Here is a 23,088-nt window from a genome sequence, read left to right as displayed (position 1 = left end):
ACCAAGTGACTCACTGGATACACCGGTCGACCAAATTTCCTGCTACGTGACTTTATTGTGTGTCTTTGTCCCAACCGTCAATACTGCTGGGAGATATACTGTATCAATACAGTTTACACTTTCTCCACGCATCTGGAACACACTACACACAATGTCACAGTGGTGGAAGAATGGCAGTTTTGAATACTCATGAGAATACATTGTATGTGTAGCAAAAATATTTTAATTCAATATGTTTTTAAGCAAGAGTTGCTAGTCCATCTACTATGACATCTAAGATTTCCAGAATTAAAAAAAAATTCAACTGACTTTGAACACTAAAATAATTTCAAGTGACTTGAACAATTCAGCAAGCGTGTGTTGCTTCCAAAGGCCAATTTTAACATGACAGAGGCGTCGGTCTCACCACGGGCCTCCTCAATGTCAGAGGATCACTGCACTGGAGGAAGTCACTGTTGACACACTAATTATAGCTGAATTATTCATTTGTACTTACTTGCACCTTTAAAATGAACTCAATATGGCAAGTTACTTTTTCCTTTTTTTTTTCTATTAGTGGACAATAATCACTTATGGCTATTCGGGTCACATTTTCAAAGACAAAGTTGCTGCATTGAGATGTAATCAATGTAACAGAATACTGAATAATAACGCTAACAATTTGAATTTAACTAAATGGGAAATGATCGGCAGAGAAAGCTCTATTAATTTGCTCTCAAAATGTAGTGTGGAGTGTTTTTGAGGTTTGGGGGATTTTCATAATATTTACAGTACTTGTATGCCCTCTACTGGACAGGAACTGACCGATGCACTTGTCCCTTGCTATTTGTAGTGTTTCTCTCCAGTCTAGATGACTGACTTTGACTCGCAACCAAATGAAAATGTGAATCTGTCGGAGGGGCCATGCAATCATTTATTTTCTATATGGTTATGGCCACTGCACCCTGGATGAGGCTAAACAACATAAACATTTTGGATTTCCATTGAACAAGTCTCTGCTGGATATCTCCTTATTAGTGAGTATTATGCATGTCAAGTAATAATGATAAGACAACAGTTGCCCCCTTTTTATTTGTCAATACTGGACCATCTTTGAATCAAAACCAGCAGGGAAGTTGTGACTCCAGTATTTTGTAAGACAATATTGCCATCTAGTGAAACTAACTGTAAATTCCTCTATCATGAGAAAAGACACCGTGAAGAATTTGTGGACAGAATGGCGACTCCAATTGGACAGAAAAAAAAAGCCTGCATGGCACATTCAGTATAGGCCAGTGTTCGGTCACCCCAAATTGTTCAAAGAGCCATATTGGCCCCCCAAAAAACAAAAAACATACCTGTCTGGAGCCGCAAACATCTAAAAGACTTTTATAATGCAACATTATGTAATGTCCCACATTACTTATTCTGATTTTATTGATAATACTGGCCCTGTAATTACTTCATATGGGATCCATGTTTTGTAGTTTGGCCCACGACTAATGTTTAATATCATCAAGTAATTGTACTGCATTTATTTTGTCAGGGGGAATTGTATAGAATGACTTTATTGACATTGCACAATAGGTATACAACAAAGTATTGACTTTGTATCTTTTAGCTCGGAATCACATCAAGTCAGTTTGTTGATTGGTCATATCCCCCAAACTGGCTAGCCTAATTTTTATATACTATATTGATTATGTCTATTGAGAATATTTGATAAAATAGTACAAACAGTTTTTGATTATTAAAATAAAAATGTATATGTGTTTGCATTCTAATATCTCAAACAGATATGATTTTGAGTGTTTTATCACAACTGCGTGTAATTTATAGCTGTAAATCACAGCAAACATTATTTTGCCAGGCAGAATATATTGTAGTCTTTTTGTATCAATGTTATATTTTATTTAAATATTATATTTTGGCAATGATGGCGCCACACACTTCTCGTCATGCTTTGTAGTGATCGTTCTTTGTAAATAGCTAAAGAGAATCAAGGTAAACAATACTCTTTGTGTGTGTCGTTTCCTATGAGTGTGACTGTCATGTCTTTAAAAATTACACAACTAAAGAATATTCCATGTGACAGACCAAGAAGGATATATATAAGCTTAAAGCCTAACTTATGTGAGGCAGTCCATGTGTGGGGTGGTTGGATGTGAGCTGTGGCCGATAGCAGCTCTTGGATGAATGTTTCTCGTGAAGCGCCTTAGGTAGTTGTGTCATCCTTACGGGGGTCCCTCCATCCATTGCTCAGTGCTGCATAAGTTTGGAATCAGTGATGACTATTAGCTATTGTGAGTCCATTAATTCTACTTGCTTTGGGATCTTCATTTCTCCACACCAGATGGGATCTTGACTATCTCTAGGGTCAACAAACAACTTGTGTATTTGCTATAACGAGACACAACCTTTTCTTATCTCAAATCTTCAATTACAAATCCCACAGGATCAAACCGCATAGAGGCAAATTAACCATAAATTGCATTGAAGCGCACTAAAACAGACACAATGGAAGTCAGGTCGTCTGTGTTTGCCTCATGGATTTTAATTTTTCAAGTTTTGGGAGCTGTCCTCTTCCTGAGGGGTTTTTTCCCAGAACATATCAACTCTTCACCATTCAAGAGCAACCTCACAGACCTACCCGCAGAGCCACTGCCAGGTAAGTTTACCTGGATTGCTGCCATCGAAAAGCTGCCGAAACTCATGAAATTGGCATTTGCAATACAGGGGGCTGTCTCAATTCATCTTACATCCCACAGCCATTGTTCAAAAAGGTGATCATTATGTTAATCGATGCCATGCGGGCGGACTTTGTGTTCGGAGCCAGTGGTCAATTGAACATGCCGTACACCACACACCTGATGGAGAGAGGCTCAACACTTAGCTTTGTGGCTAAAGCTAGAACTCCAACTGTCACCGCGCCCAGGCTCAAGGTAATTAATAGCAGGGGTTCTCAACTGCCGTCAACCTGGGACCGGCATCTTTCTATTGGTGCAAAATCGAGACGCATTTTATTGAATTTGTATACACAAAATGTTTTATTAATATTTGGGTGAAAGTCAATCTCCAAGTTCCCACTTCTGACTGACGCTGGACTGTCAACCACTTTTTCAATCTTTTTTTCCTTTTTTTTTAATTGATTGATTGATTGATTGATTGATTGATTGATTGATTGATTGATTGATTGATTGATTGATTGATTGATCCATTATTGATGGGAACAAAACCATCCCACTTCACCCTAATGATAAGTCCCATTTATTTTTGTGGTGCAATGTCTGTAAACACTACTATTTAAAGAAAATGACCAAAAAAAAAAAAACATATCCCTCCCCAGGCTCTCACCACTGGCAATATCCCGGTTTACATCGATGTGCTGATGAATCTAAATTCCCCAGCCGTACTTGATGACAATCTTATTTGGCAAGCCAACACAGCAGGGAAAAAAATTATCTTTTATGGAGATTGCACATGGTTGCACCTCTTCCCCGATCAATTCATGGAGTATGATGGTATACATGGCCCTGTGTCTGACTTCAGAGAGGTAAGTTTGTCTCTAAAAATATGCAAATGGTTATTTGTCTATGTGCACCCTGTGACTGGCTAGCAACCAGTTCAGGGTTTCCCTTGCCTGCTACCCAAAGTGCTGGGATGAGATCCAGTTTTTTGGTTTTGTTTTTTTGTTGTTTTTCAATTTTTGGTTTTGTTTGTTGGTTTGTTGTATTCTCTTCTTGGAACATGCAGGTTGACAACAATGTCACCCGCCATTTGGATAGCACGCTCAAGAGAGATGACTGGGATATTCTGATCCTCCACTACCTTGGCATTGACCACATCGGTCATAGCTTCGGACCCCACAGTTATTTCCTTCAAACCAAACTGTCGGAGATGGATGATGTTCTGAAGAAGATCCACAGTGCCCTCAATTCAAAGGTAAATGGGATCAATTTTGATAAAAAATGTAATCAGTGACAAACAAAATTCCGTGGCATGCTCCCCCCTTTTCATAAAGCATTCTGAGTTCTCAAGTGCTCTTTTGGATGAATTGATAAAAATGACCAAAGACACCATCCATAATTCTGTTGTCAGAAAAATGGAAGGGAAGACTGACTGATCCAAACATTTTCCCATTACTTATTTAATGGTAGAATAGTACCAATAAGACACGATATGATACAATATGATGTGATATGATATATGATATGCCAGACAATGCAATGGATTCGATTAACGTCGTAAGCGTTGCCTCATACATGTCAATGAGGCAACACTTAACAGCTTCAAAGATGTTTTCAGGTGAAGAACCATAGTTTGTGTTTTCACTTGGGAATTTGATAAATCCATGAAATTTAGAATTTTTCATCATTTTAGGAGGCAGGAAAATCTTTTCCCTATCTGTTAGTTCTGTGTGGGGACCATGGAATGTCAAACACCGGTAGCCACGGAGGAGCCTCGGAAGGTGAAATCAATACGCCCCTGTTGCTCATAAGCCCTGTCTTTACGAGGAAAGGTAAACAAATTGGTCTTGGTTTTCATTTAAAGCGCTGATGGGTCCGAGTGCTGGATCATGTGCAGCTGTTTTATTTCCCCAAAAAATCTAACGAGATCGATTATCTGAATGTTTGTCCACTTTCGCTTGGTTTTTTTTAGCGCCGATGATGAAGCCTGATGAAATTGACCAGGTTGACCTGACTCCCACCTTGGCCTTGTCTCTGGGCCTACCCATCTCTCAAAGCAGCGTAGGTTGTATCATTCCAGGTGTTTTTGAAGGAGCCTCACTTCGAGACCAGCTGCGTTATCTACAGCTCAATGGTCATCAGCTAAGCTGCCTGCTCAAAGAAAAGTTTCCAGACTATAGGAAAGGTAAATTAGACATTTCATTTAATATTTAACTAGAACTTGGGTGATATTGTTGATAAGTAGTTTTTTCATTATTTATATCTTAATTGTGAGCACAAAATCGAGAGTGTATTCAGAATAGAAAGTTTATGTTATATGATCTGTACCGCTGAGTTGGACAAATATCAATTGGACTTTGATTGAACCAGACTTCAACTAATTTTGTTTGCATACAACTTTAGCCAACAGCATGAATTTTATCTTAAAGCCAATAATTCAGTTTTTCCTCTTAATATGCCAAATTCATAAACAATTTAAAAAATATATAGATACTGCCTTTTTTCTAATCCAGATACAAAACTTGAAGAATATCATCTGGCAGAGAAAGCACATGGCAGATGGATGAAACTCTACCTGGAGAGAAACACATCAGAAGCATTAGACTACATAGGCAAGAAGGTCATGAAACAATATTTGGAGGCCCTGTCCATCATGAGCTCAGCCCTCAGAATACAGCTGAACAAAGACGACGTGTACTCCATGATTTTTGGATTGGTTTTGGTACTTCAGGTAAGTACCAAGGACATTCTTTCAAACATTCATTCCATGCACAAGCAATTTGTAGTTGATTTTAGCTGTTTAAAGAATGTGGGAAAAAAAAACTTGTACAACTTTGATGATTAAAAGTAAAAATAACACTTCTGTGGCAGTAAAGTGAATTTTACTCTGTTCTTTCCAAGCCCCTGTTGGCCTTGATATTGGCCATGCCTGAAGCCTTGAGTGGCTCAGTAGCTGTGGACCTCGTCACCTCGGCCCTGTTCTCGTTACCTTTTTACCTCCTTTGCCTGCTCCTTGCCTCCATGCATGTGCTGGTATGCACATCTGCTGATGTCTCCTGCTATTTTTGCAGTGTCTCCTGGAGTTTCGTGTTTGGTATTATTGCCTTTATTTCAGCATCAACTTGTTTTCTGCTCTCTCTGATGACCAGAAAATTGCCTTTGGGAACAAAGTTGAATGGCACGGTGAGTTGAGTCTTATGAATATCAAGTCAAAGTCAGGTTGAGTATCATATGAGCAATGGATTTCTTTCTTTTCACAGTCACAGTTGAAGCAGATCAGTAGCAGAAAATGGTCAGAGTTGGACATATTGCTACTGGCAGGCACAGCCAGTCACATACTTAGTTTGGGGTCTGTTAGCTTTATAGAGGAGGAGCATCAAATCTGGTACTTCCTGCTCACCACCCTCTACTTCATAGTCTTCCAGGATGTGTGGGCTAAGTATTTCAGAAAAGAGAATGGCCCAATTGAAGAAGACGAATATGAACTCCTTCATAAAGAACACCCTAAAGAAGAGATTTACGCTGAGAAGTGGCTAGCTTTGGCCACACCTCTCTTTCTTTTGGTCTGCTGTCGACTGCTGCGCTCCCTCAATCAGACGGGCGTGCACTGGGCTCATCTTCCTGATCTGGCCACATGGCTTAACAGGTGGGATTGGCCAATATTGAAAAATTAAGTCAAAAATGACGATGTGACCTCACTACTGTCTCATTTATTCTAATAACAAAACATTCATGTTTTTATCTGTGCATCTTTTTTTTATTTCTAGCGCTGAACACAAAGTGGTCCTCTCCTTGCTGTCCACTTTCTGTTTGGTTCTCATCTACTTCCTGGTTCAAAGATGGTGCTCGTTGGTGTCCAAGGTTGCTCTTGCACTTGGACTTCTGAGCATCTACTGCTATCGGGCAGCTGTCGGCAGTCTGTTTCCCTGGCAACACTGTTGTCTGAATAAGTCCAAGTAAGTTTTATCACACTGGTTTAGAATGTAAATAGGAGTGGAATAAATTAGATATGCACCCTTAAGAATGACCCCCATCTGTCACTCTTTCTTTCAGGGGCATTTTGGAAGCACGCTTTGTATATGTGTTGGTTTTGAGTATCCTCTTCATGGGCACAAAGAACATGATACAATCCCAAATCAATATAGCTAATGCCAAATCGAAGAGCAGGGGGCTATGGGAAATTTACAGTGGCCTGATCTTATTGTTTTCACTGCTGTTTCGTGCCCACAACTTGCTAGTGTTGTGCTGCTGTCTGCTCATCCAAACACTTATGGCTCAGTTCATCTGGAAGACGCTCCACTATGATGCGGTCCAAATCACCATCATTCATTACTGGATGGGACAGGCCTTCTATTACTTTCAAGTAGGAAAATATACAGTTCTTTGAAGGCCATCAGTGTGGGGGGACTGTGTCATGAGTGGAGGTTGTTGTCCTGGGAAGAACTCGGAGCTTGTTCTTCCTATTTGGTATATTGTGCCTTTTTTATTCTATATCTGTGCTCTTGCAGGGTAATTCCAACAGCATTTCAACTATCGACATCTCAATCTGGTCTATTGGTTTTGACACCTATGCAGAAGTTCCAGCCATCATTTTAACAGCCCTTAATACATATGCAGGGCCACTGCTTTGGGCTTGCCACCTTGTCTGTTTCCTCAGCTCGGAGAAAGACAGGTGACTGTTGAAATTATGTAATGTAGCATTTTTAAAAAAATGATCTCATAGTGCTTTCAGTTATTTTATGTTCATAACACAATACAATGCAATAATTTTCTCCTCCACAGCAGTCCGGTTGCAGTCGGCCACGGTTGTTACTTTTGGGCTCTGCTCAGGTCGATGACTGCTGCAGCCTATATTGTTGTGGCGACTGGCATGCGCCACCATCCCTGGACATGGTCCGTCTTCTATCCAAAATTACTCTACGAGGCCATGCACCTACTTCTCATCACCGGCGCTAGTCTCATATTCAACGTTGTGTAGTAAAGCCACAAGTCTGCCACATCTTAGGGCAATTTTCTGGAAAGAAAGAAAGGGTTTGCACTGATTTCTGAAAAGAAAGTCAAATTATGAAAAGGTTTTTTGAAATATCTTAAGGGACAAAAACAAGTTTTGCTCCATCAAACTAAGTTGGGCCAGACTCGCCAAATTAAATCCAGGTTCGTACTAGAGTAGAAGTAGATTGGAATCGACTCCCTATTTTTAAGTTTTTAAGTGATGGTGCATTATAATGGATCTTTTTCTTCTCGCCCTCGATTATCATTGTCATTAAAAGGATTGAATGGATTTTGGCAGTTAGCAAAATATTTTTTTTTAAATCCCTTAATACATCTGTTTGTGTGTGTGTTTTTTTTAGTTTCTTGTGCTGTTTTCTTTTGTTCTGAGTAATAATGCTCAGCTGTGACTAAAAAATGTTAATTTACTCCACAGGATCCTCGCAACACCCTGGCTAACAGCAGAACCCAGGGTGTTTCTGATTTGTGACACATACTAGCTGAATAACCTGTGAGAGTTCATTTATTAAGTTCAAGTTTGCAAACACCCTTTGTTTATTGCTGTAAGTATAACAGCAGTACAGAGAAGTGAAAACAGACTAAGATGGAGGTAGGCTTCGTTGCCCATTCTGTTTAAAACTATTAATTATCACTTTAAGGACTTGCGCAAAGAAGTTGAGTGCAAGTTTTTATCATATCCAGGTTGTCTTTGGAAAACCAACGCATTCTGCCAGAAATGCTGCGGAGGCTGAAGAGGTGGGGGAGTCAGCCTGTCAATGCTCAGACCATATGCCGCACATTGCATTAAATTGGTGTGCATGGCAAGAAGGAAATTGTGAGAAATGAGCCATACTAAATATTTTTTTCTCTCAAAAATATCTTAATTACAGTTGCCATTTTATAAGCACAATACATGCTGCATTGTACATCATTATCTTACTGGGTTTTTATCTAGACGAGAGTAAAAGAAAGAAAGCTGAGACCATGACAGAAATTCACATTTACAGTATTTAATGATTAGTCTTGCAACTCATGCAAAAGTTGCACACAGGTCTGTGGACACACCTAAGAATGACCCACTCGAATTGTGTGCATATTAGATGTGATTTCTTTCACTACCAAGAGAAGGAATGCATGCAACATAACCACAGGAATTCAATCTTGTGTCCTGCAGAGAAGTCAGAACATGTGGGAGGAATACCACTGCCCAAGTGTGAAGTCCAGTGACAAGGGGCAAGAAGAGTGGGGGAGTGTTAAAACCAGAGAGGGATGGTATGGATGTAAAGTAGGCCAACACACAATCCCAAATTATACTAAATATAGTATATACTAGTGTCACTGGATTTGAAATTCGAACCACAAGTTTTTCACTTCGCAGTATTCTCCCTGGAGTCTACTGGGGGGGAAATTAAAAACCGTCAGGTCAGGTGTTGCCACGTTTCTCCAGCAGGGCAATGTTCTTCCCGGCCAGGAACTGTAGGATGCTCAGGGCAGTGTGAGCAAGCGCATAGTAATGGTGAACCAGCCACAGCTCTTGACTCTACTGGCCAGCAAAAGCTGCAAGTGCCACAGGATATCTCTGCAAACGTGTAGGAACCAAGCACTGTTGCAAATAGCGCCCTGAAATAGTAGCCTACAAAAAACTAAGAAGTTCGTGTATCAATAGTTGAAATCATAAATATGCCAAAAACTGCAATCCCAAGACACCATTTCAATCCCATATACAAGTGCAATTTAAATAGCATAGTAACTTGCGTGTTACAGTTAAAACAATGTCTTATAACAGTTTTATTGTAATGCATTCTTTTTTTGATCGTGTAAGTGTATTCAATTAGATTTTATCATCACACACAAAAACATTTGCATAATATATATGACGATTTCACTTGATCGTAAAGAGCCGTCATTTGGAACGTGTGCTCTTAAATCAGGTCTTGTGAACAGGTGGAGCGGACCTCGACACGGCTCAGCGTCGTCACAAGACACCTCTCTGTCCCTTCGCTGAGGCGAGGAGGAGGTGCACGTTCCTCGGCCATCCTCGCCTATTATAAACTCATTTTCGGTGTCGGTTGTTGCGCCGCCCGGTGCTTGTTTGTTTCAAGCGCTTGAGCGATCCATCGCAACGCGCCGGGCTCGATTGACACTGTCTGCTGATCTGCGTGCTGACTGCCCATCGCTCGCAATAACAAGGCTGCTCGCTAATTCCCCCTTCCAAAGAGCCTCCAAAAAAAGCCCACAGGGCAGGCAAGAATAAGGCGTCACGCTGCCAGCAGCCGGCTATGGCTTCGGGAGACCTTTACGAGGTGGGTTAAAGCAGCGTCCGCTCTATATTCTGTCATTTTGTCGATTATTGGAATTAGGAAGTAAAGGGGAAGGCGCCGCGTACTGTGCCTGTGTGAAGAGAAAAAAAAAAGAAAAGCGGCGTTCTTTTAAGAAACGAAACTCGACAGTTAGTCGACTTTATGTCGCTCATGACACTGTTTGGACTGTTTTCCTGTGGTTGTTGCGAGCATGTGAGGTGTATTGAACGGGCCGAAGTGCTTGGGGTGTCGCCGAGTTGGTAAAGTGACAGCGGACATGCTGTGCACGGCTGCTGACGGGAGGGATGGTCGCGGAGGTGCGCGCACATGCCGCGGGTATGAGCTCCTCATCACCGCAGTGACACACAGGCCCTTCGCCTGGTCACACAGCTCCGCATGAGTTTATATTTATCGGGTTGAGGTAGTCAAATACCTCCGGTTGATGATCATACACTTTAATGGGAAAATGCATGATTGTACCATTGGGCGCTTAATTGTCACTAGGGGTGCTGAAATGAAGGATATCGCTGATCTGTTTTTGTTCTCTTCAAACTTGACTTTTTTACAACTTGAGAAAACACCTCTACCTATTTGCGAGTGTTTTATATATATAAAAAGTACCGTGGTGCATTGAGATTGGAGTGACCCGACTGAGATATGTGCCATTGTTTTTAGGGTTGGGAAAACTCCACGAACTCGGACGGATGTGTCAACCACAAAATTTAGTTGACACAAAAATGTGTGCTTCAAAACTATAATAATGTTTCACGTCATTGTGGGGACTAAGCAAGATGCACTTGTCGTAATGCTCGATTACTCGTGGATGTTTTATTAAATGGCACTGGTTAAACACACCACAGATGTCAGAAGCAAACTTCTAGATCCAGTTTGCATGCTCAAGTAGATAACATTTATCTGGCTGCAGCAGTGACATGCATCAAGTATTGATGAGTCATAGCCATTTGTTTCTTATTTGGTTTTCCAACAGCAGTTGAATTTTTGTATGAGCATGAATTTTATATAAAATGTAAACATTATCAATATCAAAAAGAGCATCAGTCACACATAGGATACTGCCTACCTCCTCTTGACAGTGATGGAATAATTACTTGCTGTATAGTCACTGAAACCTTTGTGGTGGAAATCCATTCATTATTCTGGTTGATTTGTTTGACTTTCATTTTTTTAATATATATTAAAATGGAAATTGTATCATCCATGGCAAACTGTTAAGATCATATTTTAAGATTTACTCTGGTTTTCCAAGTGTAAAGATAAGTTAAGCACTTTTAACAGTACTGTTATTGATGAGTTGCATCATAGATGCATCTCTTAAAAATGGAAAAATAAAACATCTGAAGTGTTTTAAAGTGTGTATGATCATGATGTCATACATGACAGTAGTTAAAACTATGACAACCTTTTATGCAACATGGAACCAGTCAACCATCTTGTACATCTAGAGAACTTGCACTAGACGTACTTGCTGCTGCTTGATAGTTAACAGTTGCAGTTAATACTGTTAAATTTAAAACGAAGTGGTCCCTGGCTTTCATAAAACATGCCATGACCAGTGATCAATATCTATTGATGTTCAGAGAAGATCTTAGTTATGCATAGTCAAAATCAAAGTCTGCTTTATTGTCAATTTCTTCACATGCCAAGACACACAAAGAGATCGAAATTACGTTCCCACTATCCCACGGTGACAAGACATTGTTCACAATGTACATACAAGTAAACAACACAAGAAAATAAAACAAGAAGGCACAAACAATGAATAAATAAGAGTGATGAATAAATAATAAATAAACAAATAACACAATAAATAAGTACAGAACGCTACGCAGAAGGGGGAAGAGAGTTCAGGATCCTAACAGCCTGGAGAATGAAGCTGTTGGTGAGTCTGGCGGTGCGGGAGCGCAGTCTCCTGTACCTCTTCCAAGAAGGCAGAAGATCAAACAGAGTGAGCGGGGTGACTCACATCACTCACAATCGTGGTCGCCTTGCGGGCGAGATGGGAGGCATAAATGCCCTTCAGGGAGTTGAGTGAAGCACCAATAATCTTACCAGCCGTGTTCACTATGCGCTGCAGGGCCTTCATGTTGTATTCAGTGCAGCTACCACCCCTGACAGCGATACAACTGGAGAGGACGCTCTCAATGGTGCCACGGTAGAATGTAGTCATGACGGCCGGAGGAGCACTTGCTCGCCTGAGTTTCCGCAGGAAGTACAGGCGGCGCTGAGCTTTCTTCGCCAGTGACGCGGTGTTGGCGGACCAGGAGAGGTCCTCACTAATGTGCACCCCCAGGAATTTGGTGCTGCTCACCGTCTCCACCACAGCACCGTCGATGGTCAGCGGCAGGTGTTGGGTGTGACCCTTCCGGAAGTCAACAACAATTTCCTTGGTCTTGTTGACGTTCAGCAGGAGGTTGTTGTCCCTGCACCACGCCGTCAGAAGGTCAACCTCCAACCAGTACCGAGTCTCGTCGCCCTTGGTGATGAGACCCGCCAGAGTCGTGTCGTCAGCAAACTTCACTATGCGGTTGTCGCTGTAGGACGCAGTGCAGTCATGCAAAGATGTTATAAATAGAAGCTGACACTCCAAGGCCAGTTTCAACTGCAGAGTTTAACTTGTACTGGTTCTGCAGGTTTTTTTATGTCCCAAATTGAGGCAAAGGTACTATCATTCTGACCATCCATCCATCCATTTTCTGTACCTCTTTGTCCCCACGGGGGTTGCGGGCGTGCTGGAGCTTATCCCAGCGGTCATCGGGCAGTAGGCGGGGGACACCCTGAACCGGTTGCCAGCCAATCGCAGGGCACACAGAGACAAACAACCATCCGCACTCACACTCACACCTAGGGGCAATTTGGAGTGCTCAATCGAGTATTTTTTTTTTGCAAAATGTCTTTTGCTAAAATACACAATGAAAATCAGGAACACTGTTTTGATTTTTTTTTTAATATTTACATTTTTAAAACCCCCATTTTCTACCATTTTTTTGGGGCTAAATGCATATTCGAGATTTATCAACATTTCCTGAAGAATTGTTTGAGTTAATAACATGTCATTTTCCTCCAATGCAATTCAGTTATATGCACTGTTCGTGGGATGGCCTGGTCCCTATCCTCCGCAGATAGCGGGGGTGCATTGTCTTGCAATTTTGAATGCAGCTCTACACGTCTGCAGCCTGGACAGGCTTCGTGAACCTTTGGAGCTGCATGGTGCAGGGAGACATGCGCAACGCATCTAGCTTTAGAGGTGTAACGCTGAATCGAATAATTGACAACTAATTGATTATCAAATTAATTGATTATTTTTGATAATCAAGGCAAACTGTTGTCTTCTGTGTCCTCAGTGACATTCAAAATATCAAGTGTTGACTTTAATACAATACACAGAAACATATTGTTTCGCCCAAAAAATGTCCACTCGCTCCTATCTAACGAGTTAAAAGGACCGTTGATCGGACTGAACATTGCCAATTACTAATGTATGATAATATGATGACTTTTATCTTCAGTATTTTGTAAGGGTCTGGTTTCATTGCTTATGAAATTATTTAATGGTATCATAAGTTAATCAAAGGTTCAAGTTAACAGGTTTTGATTTTGGCCAAGAATTTAAAGATATGTTGGTGTGTATGCATGTGTGCGTGCATGTGTTTTTATTTTTACTGTTTGGTGTTTCATTCTGAATACCTGTCACATTTATTGTATCTCAGATGGTGAGAGAACAATGAGCCTCAAAAGAAAGGAAAGACAATTCCAGAAAAACATATCTTTTCATCATTTATTCTCCTCACAAAGAAGGCAGTGATTTATTATGTTGCCTGAAACGAATCTCGATCACAGTTGGGGTTTGACAGGAACAGCAATTAAAGGAGCTTTGAACTGGGAGCATCAAGGAGTGACAAATAGCAGACCACAGAGTTCGAGTAACCACACTGTGCGTCAACAGGCCGCTTTTATTTTAGAACCCACCGACACAGACTGTGTTTGCAGAACTTCCTGCTTGTCATTCTCATGCTACGAAAGGCTACGGCCATTTCTCAATATGAAGAACACAAGTACAATGCATCTTTGGTTTAGGATGGCTGACAAGAGCAACATCAGGGTATTCCGTTCATTTCAGGATCATAAGGACGTAAGATCGGACAAGCGTGCTTATTGAGAAATGGCTCCAGACAGCTTTTGTGTCAGTATCTCCCCGTTGGTGGCAACAGAGGTCTTTAAGGGAGGTGGACCAAAATGATAAAAATACATTTTTCAAAACCTAGTGACTTCATCTCTATATTAAAGTCAAAATTCATATAGTTCAGAAAACCCAAAACAGGATTTTGCCAATATGTCTCATGAGAGTCAATATTGCAAGTGTGTGATTACAAATACATTTAGTCAATATTCTGATTAAGGCCCAAATTCAGATTTCAGAAACATTCGTAATATAACCTGTTTAGATGTATGTGAGCCATCAGAGTTACCCCCTGCATTTGAATAACCCAATTAAGGGGTGTCGTGATGCAAATTGTTATTTTCTACCGTCTTCTGTTTCTTGTTTTCAGGTGGAGCATATTGTAGACAAGAGGCGGAATAAGAAGGGAAAATGGGAGTACCTGATTAGGTGGAAGGGCTATGGAAGTAAAGAAGACACTTGGGAGCCAGAGCACCACCTGCTGCATTGCGAGGAGTTCATTGATCGCTTCAATAGCATGCAGCTACATCAGCACAAACAGCCCAAAATTTCCAAAAGTGCTAACAATGGCCTCCCGGCAGCAGCAGACAACCCCAGAGCTCGGTCTGATGCACAAAAGAAGAAAAAAAACAGTGAGACGGCAGTCGGGGTTCGAGGAGGAACTCTTCTAGGGAGCGGGAGTAGAGGCTCAGGTTATGTTCAGAAGCCGGGAAACGGAGGCATTGGGTCCGGCAGGCATCCGGTGCAGGTGAAAATGGGCAAAACCATGACATTCAAAACTCCTCCAATAGAAGCCTCTCGCTTTGTGGGCCAAGCGAGAGAACCTCATAGCGGACTCTTGAATGGCTATGCGGAGCCACACGTTTACAGGAGCACTTCAAGGTCACACAGAGCATCCTCCAACAAAGCTGATGGAGGTCTGGATGAAATAGTAACTACTGAATTGGGTAAGATTTTAAGAAATTCAACAGCATGGATTTTTTTTTTCTAATCCATTGAAAAAACAAAAATCAATAGGTAGCATTGTGTATATCCCAGTGGTACGTTTGTGTGCCTGTTTACGTATCTGCGTGGTCAATATGTTGGTCAAATCATATTTGCATGGCAACACCGAAGCTGTAGTCTTATTAGATGAGAAAATAAACAAAGAAACTCAACGACAGCTAAGACATGCTATAAAATGAATAATTTCTTACCATTTCATGCCATTTGTAAATGTAGGCCTGTGCTTCTGGTATTGTTTGGATAATCAGAGAGGGCTTTAAAGACCCTTGTGTTTTTTTTTTTGTTTTTTTTTGCATCACATAATTGGCATTGGAACAGGCAGTGTGGAGACTTATTAAATCCACTGCATGAAGTTCCTACCATGATTATTTGCTGCAGTAGCTGATAACACTTTTGCATGTGGTCACAGTCCAGACCCCACACACCATCTTGGTTAATCATTGATATACATTTCATAATGTCATCTCCGCTTGACAATTCAAATTCTTAAAATAGATTGCAAACCATTAACGATTAACGATAATTGACGATTCATTCATTTGCACCAGCTAAAGCTGCTTGTTATCTCTGTTATCTCTAATGAGAAGTATCTTTGCTGTTTAGGGCTTTACCTTACAACAGCATTTATATTCATTATATTAAAAAAAGAACATATAAAATATAAATAGTATAAAATAGTGTCCTGTCAATTGATTGCCGTGTGGTGTCCACATGCAACAAGTACCCCAAATAGATGACTCTTTTTTTCAATCCAGTCAACAACATCTTTGATTTTGTTGGTTTAGCGGGCCTCATGTCACCATTCAGGGACATAAGAATACGTTTAGAAATGTAAAATCTAAGGACTGCATCTGCACTGAGCAATTCTGAAATCACATCAGAAATCCACCCGATTAGAAATCTCCAGCTCCAAATTTAAGATAGTGGCTAGCACACAGGCAGCTATTATTGATGCTAATCTCCTAATCCTTGAAAGACTCCTCTGCTCACCTCACTTAGTTCTCTCAGCGCCATCCATTAGCCTGCTACTCGTGACTGTGCAGGCCAATAAGACGGTCTCGGATTGTGCACACACACTTCCACAATGTCAATCGTGTGAATGCTCAAGTCCGATTGCCTGTGCTTAATATTTTAATTATTGAGTGCAAGCATTTATACTGGCTCTTCAAATTTAATTGAAATATAATTGTATGTTTGCTAGACTAAGTCAGTCTGTTTTGCCCCCCCCCCCCCCATCAGACTCACCTCTGGCCAATGGCAAGATGCATTTGCACAGCTCAGTAAAACGCAAACTGGCAGAGGAGAAGTGCTACGTGTTTGACAAGCGGCTCAGGTACAACGTGCGACAGAACGAGAGCAACTGTCGATTTCGGGACATCGTAGTCCGGAAGGAGGACGGGTTCACGCATGTTCTCCTCTCCAGCCAAACAACGGATAACAACGCTCTGACGCCAGAGGTAGAAACGACAATGTCTTCCCACACAAGATATGGGGACCTACGTACATGTTTTTTTTAACTTGTTACATTTAATATGAGGCACAATTGAATGCAGACTTTTGTAAAATAGATCAATATTGTATTGTGTTTAGCTCCATAACTCACCTTCCTTCCCTTTTTATCATTTGTGCTCACTGTTGAGCCAATGCTTATTCAGTTTTTTTCTCTTTTGTGTTTGACAGTGTATACCTGTTACAATTTTAAAACAAAATATTGCTCACTGTATATTTTTGTACATCTCCACAAATTACTGATATTTGAAGTCACCATGATTTTCCATTTGATTAAGAACAGTGCAGTATAAAACTCACTAAACCCTGGAAATACGTTTGCTCTAATTTTGGAAAGTATAGAGGGAGCTGATAAACTTGGCTCAGGCTTACAAACTCTTTATCCACACACCGTATTTCTGAACTGCTTAAAATATCCTTTTATTAAAAACTCCTCATTTGACAAAGTTGTGAATTGATCCTCCTGGAACATTTAAATTCGAGCAGCAGTTCATTCCATTTGAAAACAAAATCAACATTCGCTTCTGTCCTTCCCCCAAACATCGAGGTTCTCTGGATGTCGTTGCATAATATTTCCCGTTTACTATTTTTTTGCTGCTTCGCACATGGCAAGGAACATTTGGTCATTATTTGAGCAGAATTTTGAGTTACCTACTTTTGAGGCATAAAACAATGACAAATATTGAACAATAATAAAAACAATAAAATATAGAAAGACCTACACATCCAAATATGGCCATTTATTAATTTCTAGTTCATGATCATAAAAGGGGCGACCCATACTGATACCGAAAGTACCGATACCTTGAAATGAGGCTGGTATCGTCACCGATACCTGGTATTGGTACTTGGCCATCCCTAGTTAAAAATAATCAGGGAGTTTACAGAAACTTTGACAGTTATGATATCATTCGTTTTTCTGACATTTCACATGTCCTTGCATTGCTTTTTAGATCATGAAGGAAGTGTGTCGGGCTCTGGGTAATGCAGCTGCCGACGACAGTAAACTGCTATTGCTCAGCTCTGTGGGGACTATCTTCTGTAGCGGGATAGAGCCATCCTACCTGATGGGCCGTCTGTCCACTGACCGCAGGAAGGAGAGCAGTCGCATTGCAGATGCCGTCAGGTAAGTTGGAAGGACTCCCACAACTGCGGGGATTTCACTTTATTTGACTCGGGCCGGTTTCAGGATGTCTTTTTATCCTGTTCATTTTATTTTCAATTTAAAAAAGAATTTGTTCCTACTGCTTCTATCCATGACGTTATCCTTTCATTCAGTGCTTGAAAATGATCAGCATTGATGAGGAGGGCAGGAATGTGGATGGCTAAATCAAAAATTGTTGTTGGGTAAATATTTCCTCAAATTTTACAACTCTGTACCTCATTCAGGGACTTTGTGTTGGCGTTCATACGCTTCAAAAAACCCATCGTGGTGGCAATCAATGGGCCAGCCCTGGGCTTGGGGGCTTCAATCCTGCCCCTGTGTGATGTGGTGTGGGCCAGTGAGAGAGCCTGGTTCCAGACTCCTTGTGCGGCCCTCCACCTCACCCCCTCTGGCTGCTCCTCTTACACTTTCCCCCAAATCCTTGGTGTGGCTTTGGTGAGTCCAAGCAGATCCAGTTTACGTTGAAACTTCTCTCATTTTTTTTTTTTTAAATCAAATGGCAGGCCAATGAGATGCTGTTCTGTGGTCGAAAACTGACAGCACAAGAAGCGTGCAATCGAGGTTTGGTGTCCCAGGTATTCTGGCCAACCACATTTAATCAGGAAGTGATGCTACGTGTGAAGGAGATGGCGTCGTGCAATGCTGTGGTGCGTACCGAGACAGAGCCACAAGGTCTTTACTCTGGAAAATAAGCTAACAAACCTACTTTCATTGCCCAAAAGGTTCTAGAAGAATCCAAATGTCTGGTCAGGAGCATCCTCCTACGTGTCCTGGAGGAAGTCAATGAAAAGGAGTGTCAGATGCTAAAGCAGCTGTGGTGTTCCACCAAAGGACTGGAGGCACTCTTCAGCTACCTACACAACAAAGCATGTGAGAAATGACCTCAAACGAAAGATGCAGTTTAAATGTAGGCCTTTGTTTCCGTCCATCAGCAGAGAAGAAGCCCGGGATTGATTTTACTCCCAACAAATCCTACTCGATCAGGGTTTTAAAAGACATTATGGACTATTCAGATGAAGCATCCACTTCCAAAAGTGCAGTTTCATATGAACAGGGTCCTGAAGGATATAAAAGGGGGGGGGGGGGGTCTGAAATCCAGATTTAGGGGAGTGAAAAAAGATTGTCCGATTGCACTTGAAAAAGTGATGATAATATATATGAATGTGAATATACACACTTGCGTGTAAAAAGAGTTTAGAAAGTTAAGTGCTGTGTATAAATAAGATCTTTATTTTAGTTGCCTGCTGTTTTAAAGTGAAAACCAAAGTCGGCATGAGGACGCTGTTTATATATCCTTAACTTGTCCATTCCTCTCAGGCTACCTAAGATGATGTTGTTGTTTTAGCAACTACACAAAACATGAGTTTTATCAGCAAAATAATCCATTATTGGAAAGTCTGGTCATTGTATGGAATTGGCACTGTTGACTCAGAACAACAACATCGTAGATGAAGTACTTCACTGTGACTATTCAGAGAACTAGTTAAGTGAAAGAATTTTTCAAATGGTGATTAAAACAAACATTTGCCAAATGTACTCTTCAATTCACACTCTTTTCAAAGGTTTCACACAAATAATGGTTTTCTTTAATAACCATTTATTTTAAGACACATAAATACTCAGATTTGAACATTAAGTTAGACATTGCATTTTATACACAAAATGGGTTGTTTTGTTCAAAAGAATTTCGATTTTAACCCAAATTGGGTTGGTTTTTAACCCTGCATTTTAAGCCTGGTGTCACCCCCTTCCCCTATTTTTTTTTATAATTCATAAAAACGTTTTTTCAGTCATGGATACAAACATTTACTGTACTTGGTACCAAAATATCCATGATTCGCAACTTGAAATTCACCACTAGCACATAAAACAACGTCAATGTATTTTGCATTAAAAAGGCAATATTTGGACTGACATCTTGAATTTTGTGGCATCCAATTTTGCCTGGCCAGTGGTATTTTTGAAGAGTGAGATTTGAAGAGTACGTCATGTTTGTATCACGTGTTGAACAATTCTCAATCTATGCATTGTAATTAGCTGCGATACAATTTTCACGCTCAACAAAACAAGTCAACTTGATTTCTGCTTGAACATGCTCTTTTGTTTTTGTTCCTTGTTCTTTCCATGGGACAGATATAAATAAAACACTAAGTCTAATGAAAGCTTGTGTAAACGTAGTGTCTATAAATAAAATGAGAGTTTTAATGAATACACAGCATGATGTGTAACTTCAACAATGGAAGGATTTGCACTGGATTCCATCCCTTTCTGCCACAGAAACATGTCCACATTGCTTCGCTTCCAGTTTTAAATGGAGGTGTGAAACGTATGACGTATGTACAATCATTTTTATTGACAGTCTTTTTTCATTGATTGTCAAGGAATCAAATTGTGGTTCCATTAATTGTCAGTGATCAGTGTTGTGTCGTCAAGAATTTCCGTATCAGCACGTGATGAGAAAAGAGAGGTTCTATTTCGATGTGCGTCATGATTATTTTCTTTTACCAAAAATATGTGTAGAAGCTATTTTGTTAATTGATAACTAGAGAAAATGCAGTACATAGTACAGTTTTAGAACATGTAGACTGTTTGCATGTGAGATACTGTAAATTCTGTGAATGTGTGGCCTGTCCTTTTCTGGGTAAATTTTGTACCTGCATTGTAAGTAGCATTGGTGGATGTTTATTTTTGTATTTATTCAAGAAAAGGAGTGCTTTGGTTCTGAGACACCCTGACTCAAAGTAACTCTTTATTAATTAATCCTTTAAAATGGAGAAACTATTTAACAGAAAGCATTTGAAAAGTGGCTAGATTATTTACACATCAGGATAGGTCTGACTATGATTACTGAGAGCAAATGCGACTGTACATACAATAATGTAATGTTTACTGTTGAAATGAAGAATCTTTTGTGAATTTGTCAAGGCATGTCGAATCATTTCATATATGATGTTTTATTGAAGTTTATTGAGAAAATTAATAATTTATATGAGGCCATTGCAGATGAATGATAATGAAAAATAAACAACAGCATACTTCCGCATAATAAAGATAAGGTAATACATGATTAGTGACTCATTTGTCTCACTTTTCATATTGAAATGCACCTGACCTTTGTGTTGTTGGTTCGGATGTTTTTGATTTTTACGGTCTTTCACAACCAGAACAGTCCAGTTGTGATTAAGGCTGGTTGTGACGAAACAAATCCCATTGTCATTCTACTTCCCGTTGTCATCCAAATCACTCACAAAAAATGCTAGAAAGTTTCTTTGAATATGAACACACTTTATTTGAAAGAAATACCATGAATCAATGTGATTCGCCATCCATACATTGAGAGTGGAACAACTGCTTTTCACTGCCTAAATAAACCATCAGCAAAAATATATAGATGCACATTATGAAGAGGTGTTACTAATATTTCCTTCTCACTTAACTAAAGAAGAAAAATATTAGCAGCAGCTCTCAGTAGGATGCATTGCAGTTTGAGATGACAAACAGGGGTAGTCCCACAGTTTGTCGATCAAAAATGAGCCTATACACTGGATATACACTCATACTTTAAAGCCAGGTTTTGTAAAGACACCAAAGTTAATTCATTTCAAAATGTTTTCATCATTTGTGATGCAAAATCTGCGCAACTCAATTTCAAAACATGTTTTTGCATCCGCAGTTTGCAAACCCCAAAAACTGCAAGGCATGCTTATTCCCGCATCTAGTCTGGACACTTGGATGCAAATCTGGAGTATAAGTGTAATTCAGAGCTGCTCCTTGAGTCCTTCTTTCAACCTCTTTTTCATGGCTTGTGCATGCTGTTTGCTGCGCTCCCGCCTTTCCAGTGCCTGTTAAATGACAACAATGTAATGAATTGATGAGTATGCCACACCTAAATGCTTCCCATTCTTCATACAAGTGAAACCTTCACCTCATTCTTAAGGCAGTGACGCATGGCACGGTCAACATCATTACATGTCCCAAAGAACCTCAGGACGTTATGCTGTGGGCAGAGGAGAAATTTAGTCTCCAAATATGTTTATCAGGAAAGAAAAGGGGGTGAGTTTCTTACTGACCTCAGAGTGGCACTGCTTCAAGCGCTTTATGAACTCATTACACTCATCTGTGTGTAGGTGGGGTGACAGGTCAGGATGCATGTCGAATTAAGGTCCTACTGTATAAATACTGTACAGAAAAGCCAGAAACAAAAGTACTCAGTTGAATACTTTGATCATTAAGAGGAAATGTCACGGTATAACTACAGTACGTCAAACAGGGCGATAAAATAATTAAATTAATTAATTAAATAATTGTCTAATTTGACATGAAGGATACTCATGCCTCCCCATCCCTCTCCCTCCTGTGATGTCATTGAGATGCTGGATCACTTACCTACACACAGACAAGTGTTCAAAATTTAATCAGTTTCGATACATGACAACTCGCACTCAAGTCTAACACGAGTCTAGATTCGTGAACCTTTACTAGTAGTGCCAGTAGACACAGTAAGAGTGCTTTTCCACAAGTCGGTCAAACGTTTGGTAAGCTACAACTTAGCAAACGCAACATAAAAACACTTACAAATTTGTGTCGCTTGTATCATCCCCTTTTCTTGTTCTTTATGACTGACACCACGCACTAATCATATTACCAATTTATCACCGTTGTATAAACTCGCAAGCAAATCGACAACTGAAAGACATAACAGGTTTGCATAACTGAAGGACAGCCAGTTGAATGACAAACAGGAACACCCAATCAGTGAACACTTCCTCATCAGTTCACCAATGGAGTTCGTTCTTTATCGTGGGCGGGACTTCAAAAAAAGACGGCAAAACCAAGAAAGTGACCTGTTGCTGCGTTAATGAAGTTGATTAAAAACGCTCAACTATGCCAAATACTAAACGCGAAGCTCTGGAAATGTAAATTCGCTTGCACATATCTTATGTTTGCCTTGCACACACACGCTGACTTCCTCTTTCTCCACCAATCACACACGCCACACTCAATACGTGTAATGTGTCTTCAAAGACCCTCGGAATTTATATAAATCAACGTTATCCAAATACGTCAAGCACTCAAGTTTCACGGCTGTAAACCGATTTACAGAAATTGTGTTTTTATATGATTAATTATAGATGTGTTTACTTTATGGATGTGTGCAGGATACAGTGTACAGGTTCAGTTGTTGAATTCGAAGAAAACTCATCCTCTTTAATTGACCTCCAGTTCAACAGAGGGCGCTCTATCAAGCGCCTTGAC

The 23,088-nt window shown here is 40.3% G+C and overlaps 3 protein-coding genes across 9 annotated transcripts; 2 read left to right on the top strand and 1 right to left on the bottom strand.

Moving 5' to 3' along the window:
* Positions 1 to 2,088: 2,088 nt before the first annotated feature.
* LOC148400677 (GPI ethanolamine phosphate transferase 2, catalytic subunit-like) lies at positions 2,089 to 7,995 on the top strand. 5 transcript variants are annotated; one of them, XM_088370993.1, is made up of 14 exons: positions 2,090 to 2,198; positions 2,546 to 2,647; positions 2,748 to 2,921; positions 3,326 to 3,532; positions 3,733 to 3,921; positions 4,360 to 4,498; positions 4,639 to 4,851; positions 5,180 to 5,397; positions 5,568 to 5,849; positions 5,927 to 6,312; positions 6,434 to 6,622; positions 6,720 to 7,029; positions 7,175 to 7,338; positions 7,449 to 7,995. In XM_088370993.1, exons 3-14 carry the CDS (start codon positions 2,772 to 2,774, stop codon positions 7,642 to 7,644), a joined length of 2,643 nt encoding a protein of 880 aa, XP_088227119.1. In that variant the 5' UTR covers positions 2,090 to 2,198; positions 2,546 to 2,647; positions 2,748 to 2,771; the 3' UTR covers positions 7,645 to 7,995. The 5 variants fall into 5 exon arrangements, with proteins under 5 accessions (XP_088227117.1, XP_088227119.1, XP_088227118.1 ...); XM_088370992.1 differs by having other exon boundaries at positions 2,716 to 2,921; XM_088370991.1 differs by having other exon boundaries at positions 2,089 to 2,647; positions 2,716 to 2,921; positions 7,452 to 7,995.
* A 1,570-nt stretch (positions 7,996 to 9,565) lies between these two features.
* On the top strand, positions 9,566 to 20,899 carry LOC148400676 (chromodomain Y-like protein 2). 2 transcript variants are annotated; one of them, XM_088370998.1, is made up of 7 exons: positions 9,566 to 9,958; positions 14,524 to 15,100; positions 16,398 to 16,615; positions 17,621 to 17,793; positions 18,057 to 18,267; positions 18,336 to 18,479; positions 18,555 to 20,899. In XM_088370998.1, exons 1-7 carry the CDS (start codon positions 9,935 to 9,937, stop codon positions 18,711 to 18,713), a joined length of 1,506 nt encoding a protein of 501 aa, XP_088227124.1. In that variant the 5' UTR covers positions 9,566 to 9,934; the 3' UTR covers positions 18,714 to 20,899. The 2 variants fall into 2 exon arrangements, with proteins under 2 accessions (XP_088227124.1, XP_088227126.1); XM_088371000.1 differs by lacking the exon at positions 9,566 to 9,958 and adding an exon at positions 10,066 to 10,291.
* Positions 20,900 to 21,096: 197 nt separating this feature from the next.
* Positions 21,097 to 22,740, bottom strand: cmc2 (C-x(9)-C motif containing 2). 2 transcript variants are annotated; one of them, XM_088371018.1, is made up of 5 exons: positions 22,408 to 22,740; positions 22,162 to 22,218; positions 21,903 to 21,973; positions 21,758 to 21,829; positions 21,097 to 21,674 (listed from the first exon to the last, which is right to left on the bottom strand). In XM_088371018.1, exons 2-5 carry the CDS (start codon positions 22,196 to 22,198, stop codon positions 21,591 to 21,593), a joined length of 264 nt encoding a protein of 87 aa, XP_088227144.1. In that variant the 5' UTR covers positions 22,199 to 22,218; positions 22,408 to 22,740; the 3' UTR covers positions 21,097 to 21,590. The 2 variants fall into 2 exon arrangements, with proteins under 2 accessions (XP_088227144.1, XP_088227145.1); XM_088371019.1 differs by lacking the exon at positions 22,162 to 22,218 and having other exon boundaries at positions 21,903 to 22,011; positions 22,408 to 22,589.
* Between the last annotated feature and the right edge of the window lie 348 nt (positions 22,741 to 23,088).

This window comes from Syngnathus floridae, chromosome 3 (genome assembly GCF_059516105.1).
Source record: "Syngnathus floridae isolate MCC-2025c chromosome 3, RoL_Sflo_1.0, whole genome shotgun sequence".
NCBI classification, from domain to species: domain Eukaryota; kingdom Metazoa; phylum Chordata; class Actinopteri; order Syngnathiformes; family Syngnathidae; genus Syngnathus; species Syngnathus floridae.
Note: the sequence above shows the minus strand (reverse complement) of the source record. Positions and strands in the feature narration are given on the sequence as shown.

Coding starts and splice junctions, on each gene's coding strand:
- cmc2 (XM_088371018.1), bottom strand. CDS start 22,198: ATGACATCACAGGAGGGAGAGGGATGGGGAGGCATGA. Junction 21,830..21,902: donor TGAAGCAGTGCCACTCTGAG/GTCAGTAAGAAA, acceptor CTCTGCCCACAG/CATAACGTCCTGAGGTTCTT. Junction 21,675..21,757: donor GTCACTGCCTTAAGAATGAG/GTGAAGGTTTCA, acceptor GTCATTTAACAG/GCACTGGAAAGGCGGGAGCG.
- LOC148400677 (XM_088370990.1), top strand. CDS start 2,497: ATGGAAGTCAGGTCGTCTGTGTTTGCCTCATGGATTTTAATTTTTCAA. Junction 3,922..4,359: donor ACAGTGCCCTCAATTCAAAG/GTAAATGGGATC, acceptor TCATCATTTTAG/GAGGCAGGAAAATCTTTTCC. Junction 4,499..4,638: donor CCCTGTCTTTACGAGGAAAG/GTAAACAAATTG, acceptor GGTTTTTTTTAG/CGCCGATGATGAAGCCTGAT.
- LOC148400676 (XM_088370998.1), top strand. CDS start 9,935: ATGGCTTCGGGAGACCTTTACGAG. Junction 9,959..14,523: donor CTTCGGGAGACCTTTACGAG/GTGGGTTAAAGC, acceptor TCTTGTTTTCAG/GTGGAGCATATTGTAGACAA. Junction 18,268..18,335: donor AAATCCTTGGTGTGGCTTTG/GTGAGTCCAAGC, acceptor ATCAAATGGCAG/GCCAATGAGATGCTGTTCTG.